Source organism: Camelus bactrianus, chromosome 19 (assembly GCF_048773025.1).
Source record: "Camelus bactrianus isolate YW-2024 breed Bactrian camel chromosome 19, ASM4877302v1, whole genome shotgun sequence".
NCBI classification, from domain to species: Eukaryota; Metazoa; Chordata; class Mammalia; order Artiodactyla; family Camelidae; genus Camelus; species Camelus bactrianus.
In genome coordinates, this window is record NC_133557.1 from 20,446,309 (window position 1) to 20,465,958 (window position 19,650).

The following is a 19,650-nucleotide window of genomic DNA, read 5'->3' on the forward strand; positions in this document are numbered from 1 at the left end:
TGAGGCCGGGTTCTGCTTTGTCCTAGCTATGGGACTCCAGGCAAATCACCTCTCTAAGCCTCAACTTGTTCACCTGTGAAAACAGAGACCCCTACGGTTGGTAGGATTAAAGGAGACTGGGCCTGTAATGGGCCCAATGCCAGTTGGTGCTCAAATAAGTTAATTTTCCTTCTTTGCCTGTGGTCCCATGACCTGCCCTCAGCAGGCTGAGAAACTTAAGGTAAGAGGAAAATTCACACTGCCTGGGACTTCACACAAGAACTTTTGACTCAGTACCAAAACAATACAAAAGAAGCCTCCCCTCTCTCAGCAGGGCACCCAGCCTCAGGTAATTAATTTTCATGGTCACTACTCTGACAAGACCTGTCTCCTGGCTTCATGGTTTCTGGATGTTTCTTGGAGTCTGGGCCCTGATGTAGGACTGGTGTTCATCAGAGTGGCTCCAACCACCACCCTATCCCCATCCCTGCCATAGGCACCTCCAACCCTGCCTGCCCAAAAATCATACAGAGAAGCCACCCTGTGTGTCTGGTGCTATTTCATCCAGCTACAAGCAGGCGCCAGGAGGCTGGTCCCTCCTGGATCTCACTAGGGCCATCGGCCCAGGGGCTGTGTGGGTGTGCGCCTGCTCCCACTGCACCCCCTCCACAGGCCCTTCGGGTTCCGGATGGGCCATCATGAAAGCTTGAGCCGCCCGGATCAGGTCCTCTTCCCGGAGGCCTGGGACAGGCACAGTGGGGATGCCAGCGATCATCATGGCCAGGGTAAGGATGCAGATGTCAGGCTGGGAGCTGGCCTCCTTCCCCCCTGCCTCAGAGGGCATTGGCAGAGCACCTGGCGGCAGCCCACATAGCAGAAGGGGCCCAGGCCTGCTGGGGTCAGCCAGGCGGGGAGCTCTGCCCCTGGACCTGCCATCCTCCCAGCCCAAGCTCTCCGGCTGCCTCGCGTGGGGAAATTTGTGGCAGTATCGGCCGTATTCCTTCTGCTGCAGTGTCTCCCAGCTAGCCCCCCCAGGGCAGCCTCTGGCTTCCAGCACTGCCAGGGCTGGGCCCCAGGCTGGGGCAGCAGGTACCACCTGCTCAGCTTTCTGGCTCAGTGGGCCTTGTCCACCAGAGGTCACCACCACTGGCTCTACAGGACTATAGAGGCCCAGAGATGAGCCCGGAGAAGCAGCCCCACCTGCAGAGACAGGAATGAGATGGCATGTTATTCTGGATCTCTTTGAGGAGGGGGCCCTGAGGGGCAGGGCACAGGAGCAGAGCATTGGGAACTGAAGCAATTAAGACCAGCCCAAGAGGGCTGTTTAGTGGTTGGGAACTAGGTTTTACTCTATCCACACCACAAGTCAGTCCCTAAGGCAGGTAGCTGATGGAGAAGTGTTCGGTGAATGAATGAATGAATGAGAAAGTGGGGAGCTATTGGCAGGGACTTTGGAATGGCTTGTCTTTGAAGAGAAATGACTCCAGGGCCAGCCCCAAAATGCCCAGCAGAACCTCCATCTCCCCCGAGCCAGGAAGAAGTTCTCAGGGGAAGTTGTAGTACACCCTCCAGCCCAGGAGTCCCCTCTCACCTTGGCCAGAAGGCAGAAGAGCTGGATGAGTTTGTGGAGACACGAAATAGGACATGGCTGCCCCAAAGCTCCTGTTTGTGAGGGAACAGTCTGCCTCTTGTCCTACCTTCTCCACCCTTCTAGAATGTTACCTCATAGTCCCTCCCTTTTACACCTGGAACCCACCTCACAGAATTGCCTGTTCATTCTAGAACCTATATATGACAATGGGTGGGGTTAAAAGAGTGCTGGACCAGGACCTGGGCATTCTAGGTTCTTGCCTTTACCTTGGGCAAGTCACCTGGACAGTTTTATTCCTTGATGTCCTTGTCTGTAAGATGAGGGTAGTGACTGCCCACTACCTCACCAGAAGTTATGAGGATCGAATGAAATCCTTTGTATGGAAGCAAGTGATTAGAGATACAAATAAAGGAGCCTAGTGCTTTGTGCCCTGTATTGTGAGAAGGAATATTCTGCATTCATTCATTTGCTGTGTGACCTTGGACAAATACATTCCCATCTCTGGGCATCAGTTACCAATCCATGAAATGAAGTAGTTGGTCTAGGGCACTGGTTCTCACACTGGGCTGCAAGTTAGATTCTCTTGGGAGCTTTTAGAAATCCTGATGCCCAGCCTTATCCCAGAACATTTAAATCAGAATCCCAGGGGCAGACCCAGTTATCAGTATTTTTCAAAGTTCCTCAAGTGGTTATAATGTGTGCCAAAGTTGAGATCTTGTTCTAGGGACATGCTTCTCAACCCTGGCTGTACCTTAGACTTTCTAGGGGAGCTTTTACAAAAACAACGTCTAGCCCTAATTCTTCAGTAAATCAAATGATAATCTCTGGAGATGGGATCCGGGGCATCAGCACTCTAAGTATCCCAGATAATGAGTAGCGAGGCTAGGAACCCCTGGTCTAAGTGATGTCAAAATGCTCTCTGTTGCTCTGACCTACTGACCCCTAGTATTGTAAAAGAAGTGCCTCTCACAGGCTTCAAGGGCAAGGAGACCCTGCAAGGATCAGTGTCAGCATCAGCTGTGTTTATTTCCATCCTGGCTGGTAGCAGTATGGCCAGCTTCAGACCAGCCACAGTGCTAGGGCCAGGAAGCATTCTTATGGCCCTGTTTCAGGGTGGCTGCAGGCCTTCACTCATACTTGCAGAAATCCTTAAGTCCTTTGGGCAGGTGGAGCCCATCAATGGCCAACCGGTGCACCACGCTCCTCTGGATCACCAGGCGGCACAGAGTCTGCAGGGATGGCACTGTGAAAAGAAAGCTGTCAAAGGCAAAATGAACAGGAGGGTGGGGGCTGAGGCTGAGGCCCCGAAGATCTAGGTCTTGGTCCCCTCCCTTTTGTTGTTAACTTGGGCAAGTCCCTTCTGGCCTCCAGGCTCAGCCTGGCACAGGGCTCTTCATGTAATTGAGATAAGCACCTCTTTTGCAACACGTTCATAATGCCGCAGCCCTGTTTCTTTGAGAGCAGCCCGCATGCTCACTTAGCAGCTCCTGTGCGACCCCAACCTCCAGCACAGATCTGACACAGAGTGGATTCCAGTTCACTGAATTCATAAAATGTGATCATAGATATAAATAAAGGGCTTAATAGGGCTATCATGGACCCGACCTCAGGATTAAGAAGCTCCCATCTGGGGTCAGTGATGCCTTCCAGCTGGTGTGCCCAAATCTATGAGCATTTGTCTAATAAAAGAGCACATAATTCTCAAAGAGGACCAAAATTTAAAATCGGTTTAGAATCCATGCCCTAGGTTAATAAAGAGAATATTGGCAAAGCCAGAAGAGAAGTTAGAGGGCATCCTAATCAATCACAGCCAAGATGGGTAAATTGAGGTCCAGAGCCAGGGAGTGACTTGTCCAAGATCACAAGTAGAGGCAGAACCTGAAGTCAGATTCCCCAACTTCTACAGTAATGCTGGACAGACCAAGGCCTTGAGAGTTCTAGCAGGTTCCTGTCCAGTGGCTGGGCCAGAAGGGGTCGCTGCCCAGGGGGTGGGATACCTACAACCGTACTCGAGCTGGACCAGGCGCACGCTCTTGGTGGAGGCAAAGACGTCCACCACTGCGTAGAGGGGCTGGGTGGCTGGTAGCCCCCGGGCGCTGGGGCCCATGTCCTCGCCGTTGATGACAATGTGCATGTCAGCCGTGCCGTCTGGACGCGGGCAGAAGAGAACGCCCAGACGGCTACGGCGCGCGGTCGGAGGCAGCACGTTCAGTTCATAGAGCTGGTCCAAGAGGTGGCTGTACAGCCCGGGCCGGCTGCGGCCCACCAGGCGGTCGCGGGGAATGCGATACTGCTCAATGCACAAATACGGTTCCATCAGAAGGGCTGGAGGTCGGCTGGGGGCCGCTGCCTCCGCCTCCGGGCGGCCTTCCCTGGGCACACGGTTGTGATGACGCGTGATGGCGAAGACCCAGGTGTGGCCGAGGCTGACCAAGTCGGGCAGCGAAAACTCGGGCACGATGGTCAGACTGGCGGGGTCCAGAGCCGTTAGGCCGAGACGCAGGTGCCCGCACCAACCCAGCTCTTTCTCCTCGATCTCCACCAGGAATACCTGGCCGGGGGCCAGCGGCTCGCGACTGAAGCACACGCCGTGGGCGAAGCTCTCCACGCGAGTGGCCCGCGTCCCCGAGGGGTCCACGCGGATGTTGGCACCGTGCACTGGGTGGAAGCGGGTGGGAGGGGGCTCGGAGCGCACGGGTCCCCAGGGCGCACCCAGTTCCACAGGGTCGGAGACAGCAGCCATCTCCCGGCCATGAGGCAGGCCAGCCAGCGCCGGGGGCTATTTTGGGCAGCAGGCTCACAGGGTGACCACGTAAGGTATTGCCCCCCTGACTCCCTTCCCCGAGGCTCAGCCTGGGGGTCCTAGCGCCGCTGGCTCAGCCATCCAGCCTAGAACAGGGCGCCCGGGAGTCTGGGGGATCCTGGCCGTCCACACCTGGGTCATGTGATCGCCGGCTCGCGGGATACGACCTGTGAGGCCTGCGGACCTTCACCCGGCTTGAACTGCCGCTGCCACCGCCCCCTCCTTGCGCCGGGTCCGCAGAGACCGCAGAAGGGCGGGAGGAAGACTGTCACGTGACGCCATATCACACGTGACTCGGAATACACATGACTTCCATTCGCCGAGCACCTCCTGGAGAGCAAGGACGCAGGGCAGCAGAGGTGAGGGAATCCGGAGGCTGGAAGAGATCCCGGAGGTTGGAAGGGATCCCGGGGCCCCTGGGCGGTGCGCGGCGTTGAAGGCTAAGCGGGTGGGAGCTGGGGTTAGGCCTGGGCTTCCCCCGAGGCTGCGCCGCCAGCTCCTCCCCAGGGGCGGCTAAGCAGCCTCGGAGCCAGTAAACAGCCGGCACCGGTTTCCTGCCGCAGATGTTCCGAACCGTGCTGTCTCTGCCGTTCCTCCTGCTGCTGCTGCTGCTGCTCTCCTGGGCGCCCCGAAGCGAGACAGCCCCCAAACAGGACGAGATCGATTGCCTGCCCGGCCTGGCCAAGCAGCCGTCTTTCCGCCAGTTCTCCGGCTACCTCAGAGGCTCCGGCTCCAAGCACCTCCACTACTGGTCTGCAGCCCTGCCTCCCAGGGCGCGATTTAGAGGGGCACTGTGATGTGCACTTAGGGAGAAAATGGGGGTGGTTCTTAAGACCCCTGAGGGAGCCTGGGAGCAGGGAGGGCTGGAAGGAGCCCCTCCACCTGCACCCACCCTAGCCTGACTCCCCTCCCAGGTTTGTGGAGTCCCAGAAGGATCCCAAGAGCAGCCCTGTGGTTCTTTGGCTCAATGGAGGGCCAGGCTGTAGCTCCCTAGACGGCCTCCTCACGGAGCACGGCCCCTTCCTGGTGAGTGGAAAGCCGCTGTCGCCTCCGTAACCCCTGGTAAGGGGGAACAACGGGACAGTTCCCGAAGCAAGGGCCGGGGAAGAGGGAGAAAAGGACTTTGTGACCTGGACCATTGGCTCGACTATCAATGCATTTCAGGGGTTTTGCCCGACTGTAAAGTACCCAGCATGGGGGCCTTTTCCCTCCACCCACCTGGCCCTTGGGACTTAGCCATCTCTTTCCTCTGCAGGTCCAGCCAGATGGTACCACCCTGGAGTACAACCCCTATTCTTGGAACCTGGTATCACTGTCACTGTGGGTCTTATGAGGGTGGTCTGGGCACTTGGATGGGGTGGGGTGCCCTCTTCAGCCTGTTTTCACTTCCCCTCTAGATCGCCAATGTGTTATACCTTGAGTCCCCAGCTGGGGTCGGCTTCTCCTACTCTGATGACAAGTCTTATGCAACTAATGACACAGCGGTGAGTCCGGTGCCTGCCCACATGCCCTAGCCTCCCTGGTTGGCATGGTGCAGGGAGAGAAAGAGCATGGTCTTGGAGTCCATTTTTGGCTCTGTTGCATGCTACTGTGGTGTGCTCTCAGACAAGTAACAGCTCTTGCACAAACAGGGTGGGTTGGTGTCATTATCTGAATTAGAAAGAATCTCCGAGATGATGACACCAACACCAGCGCTTCCTGATTCCCTCCATCCCGCCATCCCCAGGTCGCCGAGAGCAATTTTGAAGCCCTTAAAGATTTCTTCCGCCTTTTCCCGGAGTACAAGGACAATGAGCTTTTCCTGACAGGAGAAAGCTATGCTGGCATCTACATCCCCACCCTGGCTGTGTTGGTCATGCAGGACCCCAGCATGAACCTTCAGGTGCAGTGAGGCTGCAGGAGGGAGGGGAGGCAACTTAGGTCAGAGCCTTGCAGTTAGCAAGGTCAAACAGGTCAACTCCCCCATCCTACCCAGTCTTCCTTCATGACATCCCTGCCACTAGCTGGCCTCTGCTTGTGTGCCTCCCACGACCGGAAGCTCACCTGTCAGGCTGCCAGCTGTTTCTTTACTATGTCGAGTGGCCTCCCCCACCCAACCACTCCCACAAACCAGCCTGCGTTTCAGCTTCCAGATTGCTGAAGCTCTGGGTGGAGGTCAAGGGAGGCTCTTCCTCCTCACCATCCAGCTGAGCTGAACATCCTGAGTGTTTCACAGGGCCTGGCTGTAGGAAATGGACTCTCCTCCTATGAGCAGAATGACAACTCCCTGGTCTATTTCGCCTACTACCATGGCCTTCTGGGAAACAGGTATGGGAGGGGACAGCTGGGCAATCTCTGGGGTGGGGCAGGTCATGGGACCTCAAATCTGTCCTCCAGGCACATGATATCCCAGGCTCTACTCTGGTTTATGAGCTGAAGGTTGGGGCTGGGGTTGCCAGAAGGGTTTGGGGCTGAGTGGCTAAAGAATAAATATCATAATTTAAAGGGACTAAGGAGAATTGCAGTATGGCACCAGGGCAGCTGGGTTAGGGACCTACCTACCATGCCCTGGGGTATGTCTCTGTCCCCTGGGATCAGGTCCCCTGAGATCAGGCCCTGCTGGGAGGTGGAGATAAGGTACCACCATGTCCTGGGATATATGTCCTTGTCTCCTGGGATCAGGTCCCTTGGGTTCAGGCCCTGCTGGGAGGTGGAGTAGATGGGTCTCAGGAATTTTCACTCATCTCCTACAGGCTCTGGTCTTCCCTCCAGACCCACTGCTGCTCTCAAAACAAGTGTAACTTCTATGACAACAAAGACCCAGAATGCGTGACCAATGTGAGGTTCTGCCCCCATCGAGAACGGGACCACACACCCTCCCTGGAGACTCCCTGTTCCCCATCCCCTGTTGTTTCCTATCCTGCACCCTTCAGCAGTCGGGCGTTCTCTGGGACACATGAATATGTCTGTGTTCCCACCACCACTTCCTGGGCAAATCTTGTGACCCCTTTGAGGAGAAAGGACGTCTCACTTAGCAGACGTTTGGGATGTGCCAGGACTGTGCTGAATTGTGGCAGTGTAGATTGTTTCTTCATCAGGATTCTCCTTCAGGGGAGATCATATGGTCCACATTCTCCAGATAAGGAAACTGAGACCAAGAATGTTGATGTCACTTGCCTGCAGTCTCAGTGAGAGGGAGTAGAGGCGCTGGGAGTTGGACCAGGCCTAGCAGATGCCTTCCACTGAGCCTCAGCTTCCCTACCTGTGAAGAGTCGGGGAAGGGTAATGACAAGTCCAAGTAGGAGAGCAATGAATCTTGGGGCACGCTGGTGAGGTCGTGGGGAGGACAGGCTTCTGTAAAGCATGGTGGCTTGGTGTGTCATTACAGCTTCAGGAAGTGTCCCACATCGTGGCCAGCTCTGGCCTCAACATCTACAACCTCTACGCCCCATGTGCTGGGGGGGTGCCCAGCCACCTAAGGTAGGCCCTGCTGGGAGCCCCTGGGGCCAACCCCAGCCCCATCTGGAGGCTCAGGCTTCCATCTTCCACTTCATTTACAGGTACGAGAAGGACACTGTCGTGGTCCAGGATCTGGGCAACATCTTCACCCTCCTGCCACTCAAGCAGATGTGGCATCAGGTGTTCAAGGCCTTCCTCCCAGCAGGGTGGGGAGGGACAGGGTAGGGACGTAAAGATCCTGACCTTCTGTCTGTGCTCCCCAGACACTCCTGCGTTCCGAGAGAACGGTGCGATTGGACCCTCCCTGCACCAACACCACAGCCGCCTCCACCTACCTCAACGATCCTTATGTGCGGAAGGCCCTCCACATCCCTGAGCAGCTGCCCCAATGGGACATGTGCAAGTGGGTTTCTGTGGCCACTCCTGGCCTGGGGCTAGTGGGCATCGGCAAGGTTCCCAGGGGTCCTTTGGGTAGGGCTTCCCAATGGGGGCGTGCTGGGCGTTCAGGGTGTGACAGTGAATTGTTCAATAGGATGTTAAGATCCCTGACCCCCTACGTTGATTGATAATCAGCCACTTCATTCTTAAATGGCCATACTAGTTAAAATATCAACGACTTCCACAGTGTTTAGTAAAGAGAGACTCTCCCACTCCCTACCCCTGCAAGTAAGAGGGTGACGCCTGACACAGCTGGGGCCACTCAGGTCCATTCTGATTGGTCGCCACAAGCCCCTACACACTGATGCCAGTTGCATCCCAGTCATTGTAACAAACCATTCCTAGTTCTAAATGGGGGTGGGTTGGGGACCTCTGAATTCCAGCCCCCCATCAGGTAAGTCCCAGAGAGGTTACACGCCCAAGAAGGGACTGAATCCCAGCTGTCGGCCTCTTAGGCTGGAGCTTGGGAATAGGAGGGGAAAAGGAAGGAGCACTGATCAATTGTTTCTCTTTCTCCCCTAACCTGGACCTGGTCTTCCTGCCCACGTGCACCTGCAGCTTCCTGGTAAATATTCAATACCGCCGTCTCTACAACAGCATGTCCTCCCAGTACCTCAAGCTGTTCACCTCCCAGGTGAGTGGGGGCAGCACAGCTGGGTCCACTAGCAGCCTCGGCACTTGAGCAGCCTGGCAAGGCAGGGGCACCTTTAGGGTGCCACTCAGGACAGGAGAAGCTGAAACTCCAAGAACTGAAGTCCTGTGCCTGGGGTCCTGTGGTTGGCCAGGTCAGGATTTGAACCTGGCTTTCTCCCTGCCTTATGCCGCTCTGTTGGAGGAGCCTTGAGGGTGAGAAGAGCTAGTCAGATTGTGTTACAAGTGGGCAAACGGATGTCTAGGGTAGGAGAGGGCCCTGTCCAAGGGAGACACTGGCAGAGCTAGGTTAGGACCAGGTTCTGTACAACAGTTAGAGCCTGGGCTCTGGGGTCAGATGGCCTGGGTTCAGGTCCCTTTACTAGCCACGTGACCCTGGGCAAGGTTTTCACATATCTTGAGATTTGATTTCTCCATCTGTAAAATGGGGTTAGTAATGGTATCTACTACTTTCATAGGTAAAGCGTTTAGCAGGGCACTAGACATGTAGGAAGTGGTCAGAAAACACAAGAATTTGCTGGTGTATGCTATTTAGCTGGGCCCCTTGAATTTCCTGAGGGGTCAGGCTTGAACCAGGGAAGGGCTGGGGTATGGGTTTGTTCCACACTGTGTTTATCCCCCTGGTCTGCTCCAGAAATACCGGATCCTGCTCTACAATGGAGATGTGGACATGGCCTGCAATTTCATGGGGGATGAGTGGTTTGTGGATTCCCTCAACCAGAAGGTAAGGCGGAGGTCCTGGCCCCAGGGTAGGGTGGGTGCAGGGGGGTAGGGCAGCTTGATTCTGGCGGATAGAGGGCGAACCTGGAGGAGTTCCGGGCCCCTGGAGGTCTTGCTAGTGGCTATGAGCAGAAATGAGGGGGCGGTTGCAGGCTGCTAACCTTTCCTGGTGGGGCAGATGGAGGTACAGCGCCGGCCCTGGTTAGTGAACTACGGGGACAGCGGGGAGCAGATCGCTGGCTTCGTGAAGGAATTCTCCCACATCGCCTTTCTCACCATCAAGGTAGGGCCTGGGCCTGGTGAGGACTGGTGGGGCAGGACCCACCTGTCCTTTCCTTCCGGCCTCCTTTGATGTTGGGTTACCATCTGGACCCTGGAAGGGCGAGTTTTCTGGAGGGATGGGGAAAATGGAAGGACTGGGGAGAAGGAAGGTCACTGGCTAGAGTGACCTTTAGGATGAAGGAAGCGCCCAGGGGCAGGGGTTGTACAGGGAGGGAACCTCGCAAAGCTTTGCTCTTCAGGGCGCCGGACACATGGTCCCCACCGACAAGCCCCAGGCTGCCCTCACCATGTTCTCCCGCTTCCTGAATAAGCAGCCGTACTGATGACTACGGGGCCCAGCGCCTCACTGCCGGGTCCAGACTTCCCCATCCTCTCCTGCTAGGGGGTCTTCTCTATGCAGAATGCCCCTGTGGGGCAGGTCTCGGCTTCCAGAACTGCTCTCACCCCACCTCCATTGCCCTGTGCATCCCAGACGTGGCCCCAAGGCCTCACATAGATGGTCTGGGGGGAAATTCGCACTTTATTCCTGGCTGGGGTGGGGCCTGGCCTCTTCTTTGCTTTAAGATTGCTCTCAGCGCACTGATCTGCATTCTAGGAACACAAGAGAGCTCAGGACAGCCCACTGGGAGGGTGGACGGACTGTAATTGATGAACTGACTGTGATTATGGAATTAAATTGGGTAAGGCTTAAAACCCGTCTTCTCTGTGGCACTCGGGGGGGTTAGAGAGGACACTAAAGGCTGTGAGGGGGTGAGGGAGGGGATGAGAGGCACTGGAGTCCTGAATGCAGCTTGCCAGGGTGGCAGATGAGGGCTCAGACAGCTGCCGTGGATGGGGATGGGGCACTGGATGCCTGGGGGTCCCTGGTGTAAGTAAGCTGGTTCTTCTCAATCACCTCTCGCAGCCCTTTGGCAAAGTGGAGATCGGCCCCGATGGTGAGGAAGCCCTGTGCAGGAGGGCAGAGAAGGGAGGCTGTTCATTCCGTTACTGAGACCAGAGTTTAGAGATAGAGATTGAGTCCTAGGCCTCAATCAAGTGGGAGAGACAGAACAGCAAAACAGTTCTTAGAACTCCCTGTGAAGGGTACTGAAATAGAGGCTGCAGGAGCACAGCCTGTAGAGGTCAAGGAGGGCTTCCTGGAGGAGGTGAGCTCTTAGCTAAGACCGGAAAGATTAGTAGACATTGGGGGTGGAGTCAGGGAAGCGTGGTCCAAGGTGAGGACACAGCCTGTGCAAAGGGGCTGGAGGAGTCTGATTAAGATTAAAATGAGAAGGGGCAACTGGAGAGCTGTAGAGGAGGGGCAGGCTCTGCCCTCCTTCCCTATCGCGCCATTACTCACCGCGTGGTTCGTCACCACCTCACGCACAAAGTTGATACCCTCAGGGAGTGGAATCTCCACCCCACGCCTGGTCCGCTCTGTGGGTGGGAACAGCCGGCTCAGTCTGGACCCACCCAGCTCCCCTGTCCTTTCCCCCTCCCTCTTCACATCCCCCACCCCTACCATTGAGCATGGGCATCACCCCAATCTGCAGCATAGTCTTCAGAGGGGCCTGCAGCGGGATCAGCTGGGAGGGAGGAGGTCTGAAGTCAGGGCAGCAAGTAGGGGGTGGGCCTGCCTCCGCTGCCCAACCCCCATTCTCAACTCACTGCCAGCGACTCCAGCGCAGACTGATTCGAGTAGATTCGGAACCTATGGGAGAGAAGGAAGGGTCCAGTGGGCAGGAGCCCTGCAAGCACCCCCTTCCCCAGGCCACCCAGGCCTCCCCTCCAGAGTTTCAGTCCCACATGCTCCTCCCACACACCTTTCCAGGGCATTCTACCACTTGCCAGGTGTGTAACCTTGGGTGAGTCATTTCTCCCTCTTTGGACCACCTATTCTCCAAGTCACCTACTTTTATTCGTGGCCCACTTCCTATATGCCAGTCTTCTGCTGGCAGCTTTACCAGTGTTGTTTGTTTTTCTTTAGCAAAACTTACAGTGCTTACTCCCTGCCAGATACTATGCATGTTAAAAAAAAAAAAAAGGTTAAATATTAAAATATTTTAAAAGGCCACCTGATTTAAGCCTCATAACAACCCTAAGTAGGCACTTTTAGGATTTGCACTTTATAGATGAGGCATATGAGGCCCAGAGAGACTAAGTAATTTGCATGAGGTCACTTAGCTCATAAATTGCAGAACCTGTCTCTCGAATCTAGGCTCTTAACCACAACCCTGCATTATGTCATTTAACCCCAGAACAACGCTGTCCAATAGAACTTTCTGTAAAACATTCTGTATCTGCACCGCCCACACAATAGCCACTAGCTCCATGTGGTCACAGAAATGTGCACCTGAGGAACTCCCGAATTATAATTAGTGACAGGTAAGTAGCAACATGTGTCTGCCACACTGGACAGCACAGCCTGAGAAACTACTATAGATGCTATTATCTATATTTAGAACGTGAAGAAAATGAAGCTTAGAAAGGTAAAATGAGTTGTCTTAAGATCACAAAGCTGAGCTGTACCAAAATCTGTTCTCATGTGCTTTGCTGTGACTACGGACATGTCTCATCTCTGCTCTGCCTGCCTCTGGGTGGAGAGAAGGCAGAAAAGTTATACTATGATGAAGCACTTTTTATGCCTTGACAAAGACCCCAGCTCTCCAGTGGCTTATAGGTAGGACTGAATTTTAGCTCCCCAGGATTGTTGGGCAGCTGTGATTATCCTGAAGACACTGAGGCTCAGAGAGGTTACGGGCTGGCCCTAGACCTTCAGACACCTGCCCACCTGCGCAGGTCCAGCTGTGTGCGCAGCGCCTTCCCCCGGAGTGCCATCTTGGCGCTGAGACGGGCATCCTGTGTAGGCAAGTGGGGAGGGCGGTGTTACTGACCCAAAGGGTCTGCAGCCCACCTCTCCCCAACCCTCCGCAGTCCCCACTCTGGTGCCCGCACCATGGTCATGCTGGACAGCTGGACCTCAGGCTGGTTGGGTGGGACCAAGGCGATGGTGACACTGGCAGTGACGGAGATGGTGGTGCCAGAGGGCTTGATGGTGCAGCGAGGTGGCGCTATGACTCGCAGCTCTAGCTTCAGCGGAGAGTCGATCACTGCTGGGCTCTGGGGACAGAACAGGGAGGGCGGGTTAAGTCCCAGGTCTGTTCCCTGGTGAGTCCCCGGGGTGGAGGGGGTGACTCAGACTCTACCCTCAGGGAGCCCAGAGACACAAATAGGAAGACTGGCCACGTTCCTACCTCCCGCCAACACTCACCAGTAGGACGATGCTCCCAAAGTAGGTGGCCCTCAGCAGCATGTCCAGATCGTGGGGCACCTGGACAGGGGAATTGAGGGTAAGGCAGGAGCTCCATCCCAGGCCCTCCTCTTTCCCATCCCACAAACAGACCCTGGCATACCTTGTCCCCCACCAGCAACAGCTGCAGGGCCCCTGCCCGGAAGTAGCTCTCCATGGCAGAGTCGAAGAAGAACTCAGAGAAGGCCACATACACCATCCGCTCTTCCTCTAGCAGCTGGGGCTCCACCGCCTGGTTGGGCAGGCTCCAGTTTCCCTCGGCCAGGGGAAAGAAGGCCCCCTGGGGTTGGGGGATCAGGGTCAGGGGCAAGGCAGACTGGCCCAGCACCCAGACGTCTCCAGGTCCTGCATCAGTTTGGACCCAGCTGCTATCCTTGGGGGACTCAACAGGTACTTTTTGTTGTTAATGGAGGTACTGGGGATTGAACCTAAGACCCTATGCAGGTTAAGTATGCGCTCTGCCACTGAGCTATTGAGCTATTACCCCATCCCCAACCAGGTATTTTCTTAAAAAGCATAGAAAGGAGCAATTCCATCAAACTGGAGAAAGGAGATTCAGGAAAGGATTCAAGGAGGAGGTGGCATTTGAGTGGGCCTTGAAAGCTAGATGGCAGCAATGATCGTAGCTGGTGGTTACGTATACATAGCAATTCTTCCGTGCCCCTTACCTAGACAAACTCCTTTAATCCGCAATTCTCCAGGAGGTATGTCTTCTTACTGTATTATTTCTATTTACATATTAGGGAACAGGCACAGAGAGGTTAAGCCACTGGCTTAAGATCACACAGCTAGAGAGTGGCAGAGCTGACCTTCAGGTATTCTAGCTCCAGAGTCTGTGCTCTGAAACTGCTCCAGTCCACTGGGAGGAGCAATGGTAATGGCCACATAACTAGCTGTGCAGCCTTGGACAAGTGACATCACCTCCCCGAGCAGGTCTCCACATCCCTAAAATGAGCATAACGTCAGTACCAGACTTATGGGGTTGTGAAAAGATGAAATAAGATTATGTGCATAGAGCTGAATATTTAATTCCTTCAGGGGAGATAGGGGAAGACAGTGCATGAGCAAAGGCCCTGAGGTAGGAAGTGAAGGGCATGTTTGGAAAAGAGTAGCTGCAGAGGAACAGGATGAAGTTAGAGATTCGGGGCCAGACAAGATTTAACTAAGGCTCAAATATCACACCCAGGAGTTGAGCCTAATCTTGTAGGCAACGGGGAGCCAGAGCATCCCCAGCAATGGATTGGCTGCATCAGAGCTTTGCTTTAGGGGACTAAAACCAGCAACCTCGGGGAGAAGGGGGTTCTGGTTACACACACCAGCTGGGCAGCTCACCCGGAAGTCCATGTCCAGGTTGCTGGTGGAGGCCACAGGGTCCTTCAGGAGGGAATAGTCAATGCCGACCAGCTTGTCCACAGCTCTGCGCACTGCAGGGAGGGGCTCGAGTCACTCAAAGCTGTGTGATGCTGGGCAAGGTTCTTAAGCTCTCTGGGCCTCAGTTGCTTGTGCATAAAATGGTGATTATAATACTCCCTTCACAGGGTTGTTATGATGATCAAAGTGGTTTTCTGTGGAAAGCACTTAGTGCCTCGCGTGCCATAAGTGCTCAACAATGTTAGCTATTATTATTGTTGTTGTTGTCATTGTTGTTACTACTACTACTACTACTACTACTACTACTACTACTACTACTACTACTACTACTACTACTACTACTACTACTACTACAGAGATCTCATCAAGTCACTAAACAAGATGGCAAGGGAGTCCCTTCTTTCATTGGTTTCCCCTGCCTTCTCTTTCCCATCCTGTGCCCTATGTATGCGGAGTGACGATCTAGCTCACAGCTTAAGAAAAGGGAACCCACATTAATTACCTACTGAGTACCAGGTGATGAACACAGACAAGAGAATTCACCTTAATTGAGCACCTATTAAGTGCCAGGTGATGAACCCAAATGAGGCCCCAACAGCAATCACATATTAAGGATCTTGACAACCACGCCCTCAGTTAACACTCAGAGCAACCCCAGTGGAAGTGGCATCAGCCAAGCAAGGAAACCAAGGAAGTAAGAGGAGTACTTACTTCCAGACATACAGGAAATTGGTGGCAGAGGCCACATTTGAACCCAGGGCTGTTGCATGGCAGGGCTTGGAAGGGGCCAACTCTGGTGCTATGTGACAGCGCTCACCCGGCCTCCTCCCCACCCCTACTCCAGCTCCAGGGCCAGGGCCCAGACCTCCCAGCCCCGCAGCGGTGCCAACTCACCAGGCACCGTGTTCAGAAGGGAGTTGAGAAGCACTGTCCCTGCGTGGTAGAGCACGGAGCAGATCTGGTAGGTGGGGGCCAGAGTCAAGGTCTTCCAAAGAGAGGGCATGCCCACCCCTGCTGGCCCCAGCAGCTCGCCCCCAACCTGCCTCGGCCCATACCTGCTGGTTGAGGAGGAAGCGCATTCCTGAGGTGATAAATGTGGAGAGGAATTCATATACCTTCCTGTGAGGAGAGGAGAGGCCAGGTGAGCCCATCCCCTGTCCCTACACCAACCCAGGTCTGGGAGAAATCACAGTGACTGGAGATGGTTGGGGCTGGGGCTAAATACCTCCATTTCAACTTAAATTACTACCTCTTTAATAGATGTTTTCCATGACTTGGGCTCAAATCCCCTTCTCCAGGCTGATTCTCAAGACTTTTCCTATCCCTGCCCCACACCAACCAAATTAATCTAAGCAGAGTTCCTCAAACTTACTCTGAGCGCCCCCACCTCTATGTGCTTATTCATGCCCTCCCTCCCACCTTCAATGCTCCTACCCTGTATTTCCCCCTGTCTGGGCACAGATGCTTCCTCTTTCAGGCAGTCCTGCCAGATTACTCTTCTTTGAACTCCCCAGAGTACTTTCCTGGTCCCTTTTTCAAAGCCCTGACGACAAATGTTTTGTCCCTCCAGCCAGGCTTTAAGCTCCTTTCTGAGTCCTCAGGGCCTGGCATACACTTTGTTTGCTAAATAAATAAAATAATTGACAGTGTACCAACACCAGATAATAAATCCACCATCTTCTCTCCCCTACCCTTTTCCAGAACCAGCACAAAGTCCCCTTCTCAGCCCTAAACCTAGAACTATGTGACTATTTTTATTAGTTGTAGTAAGAGCTACGAATTACTGAGAACCCAGTGCATGCCCACTGTAAACACTAGTCCTCACAATTATTCTTAAGTGGCTAGTTGCGTATTATATGCGAGGTACTTTCCTAAATATTTTTACCTAGATTAACACAAACACTCCTCACAACCAACATCTTATAAAATAGGTTCTATTACCATCCCCATCTTAGAGCTTCAGTGACTTGTCCAAGGTCACACAGCCAGGAAGTGGTGGTGCTGAGATTTGGACTCAGCTAGTCTGACTCCCAAGCTTGTGCATTTTGCATTGCACTAGGCAAAGGGGCTGTGGGGCTCAAGTGGGGAGCACTGGGGTTGGGGATGGGGCTTACTTGAAGGTTCCCCCAAAGACTGCATGCATTCTGGAGACAGAGGCCTGGCAGGAGACATTGGACACTTTGATCCGGCCAGTGGGATCCCGGGAGAGCTGCAGAGCCGTGTGGATGGACATGCCCTCGGCGGAGGTGTTTATGTAGCCCCCATCATAGCTGCGGCAGGGGTAGGGGTGTTAATGTTCATTCCAGCTGGGAGCTTAATTAAGTTGTCACTGCTCCCCTCCTCACTCCGCTACATCATGACCCCTGTTAATAAGGCTTCACTTTGGAACAATTTACCAGACATTCTACCAAATCCCATCAACTCTTATGAAGTGGGTATGAATGTCTCTATTGTACAGATGAAGAAACTGAGGCTCAGAAAGGCTATAGGATTGCCCACAGCTCCACAGCACCCTCAGCCCTCCTAATCCACCCTCTCCCGGCAGTACCGGGTCCTCACAAGAACCAGTAGAGAAGCTGTCTCTGGAAGCGCAGCCCCAAGGAGGCATTGTTGATTTGTAGCATCAGCTCTTGTTCTGGCTGGAAATGGAGCTCTGAGGATGTCAGCTGCAGCTCCGTGACCTTCACGCTGCGGGAGGCCTCAAGGTCAGATGCAGGACCAAGAAAAGGGGACCCCAACCAGTCACAGTAAATTAATTCCCTTCTCCTCCAGTCCAGGTTGAGGAAACTGAGGTGGTGTGGAATGAATTCTTCCATTGCCCCTCATGTGCCCAGCCTGTACTTGGGTGGCTAAAAGTTGGACTTGGGTGGCTCAGAGATTAGCTTCTCCTGACCCAGGTGTTAAAAGTCAGCTTCACCCAATCTCTTAGAAGTCTCATTGCACTCCCCTCCCTACCCGAGCCTGGGAATGCCAGACCCTGTCCCCAGGATCCTAAACCACAGGCCTTTATCTCCTGTTCCTCGGACCTCTGGCATTAGCTCCACCCCGGTGCCGGACAACCCCACTCTCATCCATTGTCAAGTTTCTTGACCCCGCCTCTCTGTCGCTCTTTGGCCACGCCTCAATTCCACAGGTTTGGCTTTGCTTTTCTTGGTCCCACCCACATCTTCTAGGCCACGCCCATTGTCTTGGTCCCGCCTGTGAAGGCAGGCTTGGCCTTTATCTTTTCCGGCTTTATTCTGTTTAAATCCTGCCTCGTCGATTTGGACACGCCCCCATTCCACATGGGCATCCAGTCTCCCGAGACTCAGTAGTATTTCCTAAGCCCCGCCCCTCCCAGGCCCCGCCCCCACGTACTCAGAGATGTTGTAGAAGAAGTGGCCCTCTCTGCCCCGCAGGTCCGGAATGGTGATGGTCTCCAGCTCTTGCTCCAGAAAGCGCAGCCCCTCCTGCTTCACTGAAGTATCAGTGAGACCCTTAGATCCTGCACTGACGGCTGGGGCGACTCCACCCACATAGGCCCTCGCCCGCCCCCGCGCCTTACCCAGATCCAGAGCCTTAGAGGTGATGCGGATCTTACAGCCGGGGAGCTCGGCGTGAGCGCCTGCCAGCAGCGCTAGGACGAGAGCCCCGAAGAGGGCCATGGCGAGTGGGCCTGGGGGTGGAGTGGGGTCGCGGGAGTCATCTGGGCCGCTAAAACCCACTCCTCGGATATCCAAGCAGAATAGGGGGCTGGCCCCTATCGTTACCCTTGAGATAGCTGTTCGGGGAACTTAGAACCAGTAACATTGCCTCTATTTGGCAAATGCGAAAACTGAGGCTCAGAGAGGCCATGTGACGTGACCTCTGGCTCCCAAAGGATTTGGGGCACGAAGGAGAGGGAGGGAATATCCTCGGTTTCCTCGTGCAACCGCCACGTGACGAGTATGGACCTCCAGGGGACCAACACCCCCCACCCCCAACAACAACCTCCCCTTTCCTTCGGCGGAGGGAGGGCGCGGCTTGCACGTTACCATGGGAACTGCTGCACGCGCATTCCTGGGGGGTGGCTTGCGGTCTCCTAGGCCCCGCGCCGGGGGAATAGAGGGTGCAGCCTGCTCCACCAGGTCCTAAATCTCTGTCATCGGGATTTTATCTGGTGCCCCCCATCTCAGCGCTCTCTTTCAGGGTATCTCTTCCCCACCCCGGGTTCAGTAGAACATGCGGCTGCGCGAGGGTCTGGAGGGTAGATAGGGACGCGCCCCAACTTACTCTGCGGTGGAGCTGGTGGTCGGCTCGGTCACGTGGGGGCGGCGGGCAGCGCAGGGGATCCGGGCGGCGGGGTCTGGCGGGGCAGCGCTGTTCCTGCCGCCTTTATAAAGCTGGGCCTCCCCGACCCCCCCCCCTCTCTCTTGCTCTCCCCTCCTCCCTCGGGAGTTGGGAAGGGATGGGGCGGGACGCTGGCAGCAGAGAGGGCGGAGAGGGCTGTACGGAGCCCCGTGACAAGCCCAGCTGCTGTCAAGACTAGTAGGGGACCCAAGCCCATCAGGAGGGAGGAAAGTGCAGAAGTTAGACGGCCCAACCCCAACAATCCCTGATTTGCTGGGAACTTGGTTCAGAGTCCAGTTACCCATCTCTTCCTGCAAGATCCTGGGCAAGACACTTCACTTCGGTCCCTGAGCCTCAGTTATCTCATCAAGCAAAATGTGCTGTGATAATAGGAACTACCTTAGATCCAGGGCAATTCACAAAGTCGATGCCCAAGGCACGTTTTTCCTTTCCCTTCCACCCACTGTCATCTCAAGACCTCTCCTTGTCAGGTTTCACTTTGGGAACCACCCGACTGTTTCTGTGTCAACTACTTGCAGACCTTAAGAGCCCAGAGACCTCTCCCACTGGGGTTCGAGAAAGTGCTACCAGCCCAAGAGGACATTCCAGATTGCTGGAATCACCCTGAGGGAGGTTTGGCATTTCCTCAGGGACTGTGGATTTGGGGTGAACCTTTGGCGCCAGGGTCTCTGCGCAGTACCCCCATGTACTGTCTGCCAGTGTTTCCAGCTCCTAGGACTGGCACAGCGCAGGTGCTTGCTACTTTTGTTATCAAATTCA

General features: G+C 54.8%; 4 protein-coding genes across 7 annotated transcripts; 1 reads left to right on the plus strand and 3 right to left on the minus strand.

The window, feature by feature from the left end:
* Positions 1 to 44: 44 nt before the first annotated feature.
* Positions 45 to 2,418, minus strand: SPATA25 (spermatogenesis associated 25). The gene is made up of 2 exons (XM_010958663.3): positions 1,571 to 2,418; positions 45 to 1,179 (listed from the first exon to the last, which is right to left on the minus strand). Exons 1-2 carry the CDS (start codon positions 1,623 to 1,625, stop codon positions 548 to 550), a joined length of 687 nt encoding a protein of 228 aa, XP_010956965.1. The 5' UTR covers positions 1,626 to 2,418; the 3' UTR covers positions 45 to 547.
* A 153-nt stretch (positions 2,419 to 2,571) lies between these two features.
* NEURL2 (neuralized E3 ubiquitin protein ligase 2) lies at positions 2,572 to 4,729 on the minus strand. Of its 2 annotated transcripts, none has more exons than XM_010958661.3 (2): positions 3,572 to 4,729; positions 2,572 to 2,813 (listed from the first exon to the last, which is right to left on the minus strand). In XM_010958661.3, exons 1-2 carry the CDS (start codon positions 4,311 to 4,313, stop codon positions 2,698 to 2,700), a joined length of 858 nt encoding a protein of 285 aa, XP_010956963.1. In that variant the 5' UTR covers positions 4,314 to 4,729; the 3' UTR covers positions 2,572 to 2,697. The 2 variants fall into 2 exon arrangements, with proteins under 2 accessions (XP_010956963.1, XP_010956964.1); XM_010958662.3 differs by having other exon boundaries at positions 2,572 to 2,827.
* On the plus strand, positions 4,601 to 10,595 carry CTSA (cathepsin A). Of its 3 annotated transcripts, none has more exons than XM_010958657.3 (15): positions 4,601 to 4,732; positions 4,937 to 5,124; positions 5,288 to 5,399; positions 5,629 to 5,679; positions 5,771 to 5,857; positions 6,100 to 6,255; positions 6,589 to 6,680; positions 7,106 to 7,190; positions 7,741 to 7,832; positions 7,913 to 7,991; positions 8,075 to 8,214; positions 8,808 to 8,883; positions 9,535 to 9,624; positions 9,799 to 9,903; positions 10,129 to 10,595. In XM_010958657.3, exons 1-15 carry the CDS (start codon positions 4,679 to 4,681, stop codon positions 10,210 to 10,212), a joined length of 1,491 nt encoding a protein of 496 aa, XP_010956959.1. In that variant the 5' UTR covers positions 4,601 to 4,678; the 3' UTR covers positions 10,213 to 10,595. The 3 variants fall into 3 exon arrangements, with proteins under 3 accessions (XP_010956959.1, XP_010956958.1, XP_010956960.1); XM_010958656.3 differs by having other exon boundaries at positions 10,142 to 10,595; XM_010958658.3 differs by having other exon boundaries at positions 4,671 to 4,767; positions 10,142 to 10,595.
* Positions 10,526 to 18,971, minus strand: PLTP (phospholipid transfer protein). The gene is made up of 16 exons (XM_010958659.3): positions 18,814 to 18,971; positions 18,107 to 18,217; positions 17,920 to 18,019; positions 17,122 to 17,250; positions 16,677 to 16,832; positions 15,618 to 15,681; positions 15,457 to 15,520; positions 14,524 to 14,615; positions 13,295 to 13,471; positions 13,153 to 13,212; positions 12,837 to 13,001; positions 12,673 to 12,740; positions 11,550 to 11,592; positions 11,404 to 11,467; positions 11,242 to 11,318; positions 10,526 to 10,848 (listed from the first exon to the last, which is right to left on the minus strand). The coding sequence occupies exons 2-16, from the start codon at positions 18,204 to 18,206 to the stop codon at positions 10,717 to 10,719; spliced, it is 1,491 nt and encodes a 496-aa protein (XP_010956961.3). The 5' UTR covers positions 18,207 to 18,217; positions 18,814 to 18,971; the 3' UTR covers positions 10,526 to 10,716.
* Between the last annotated feature and the right edge of the window lie 679 nt (positions 18,972 to 19,650).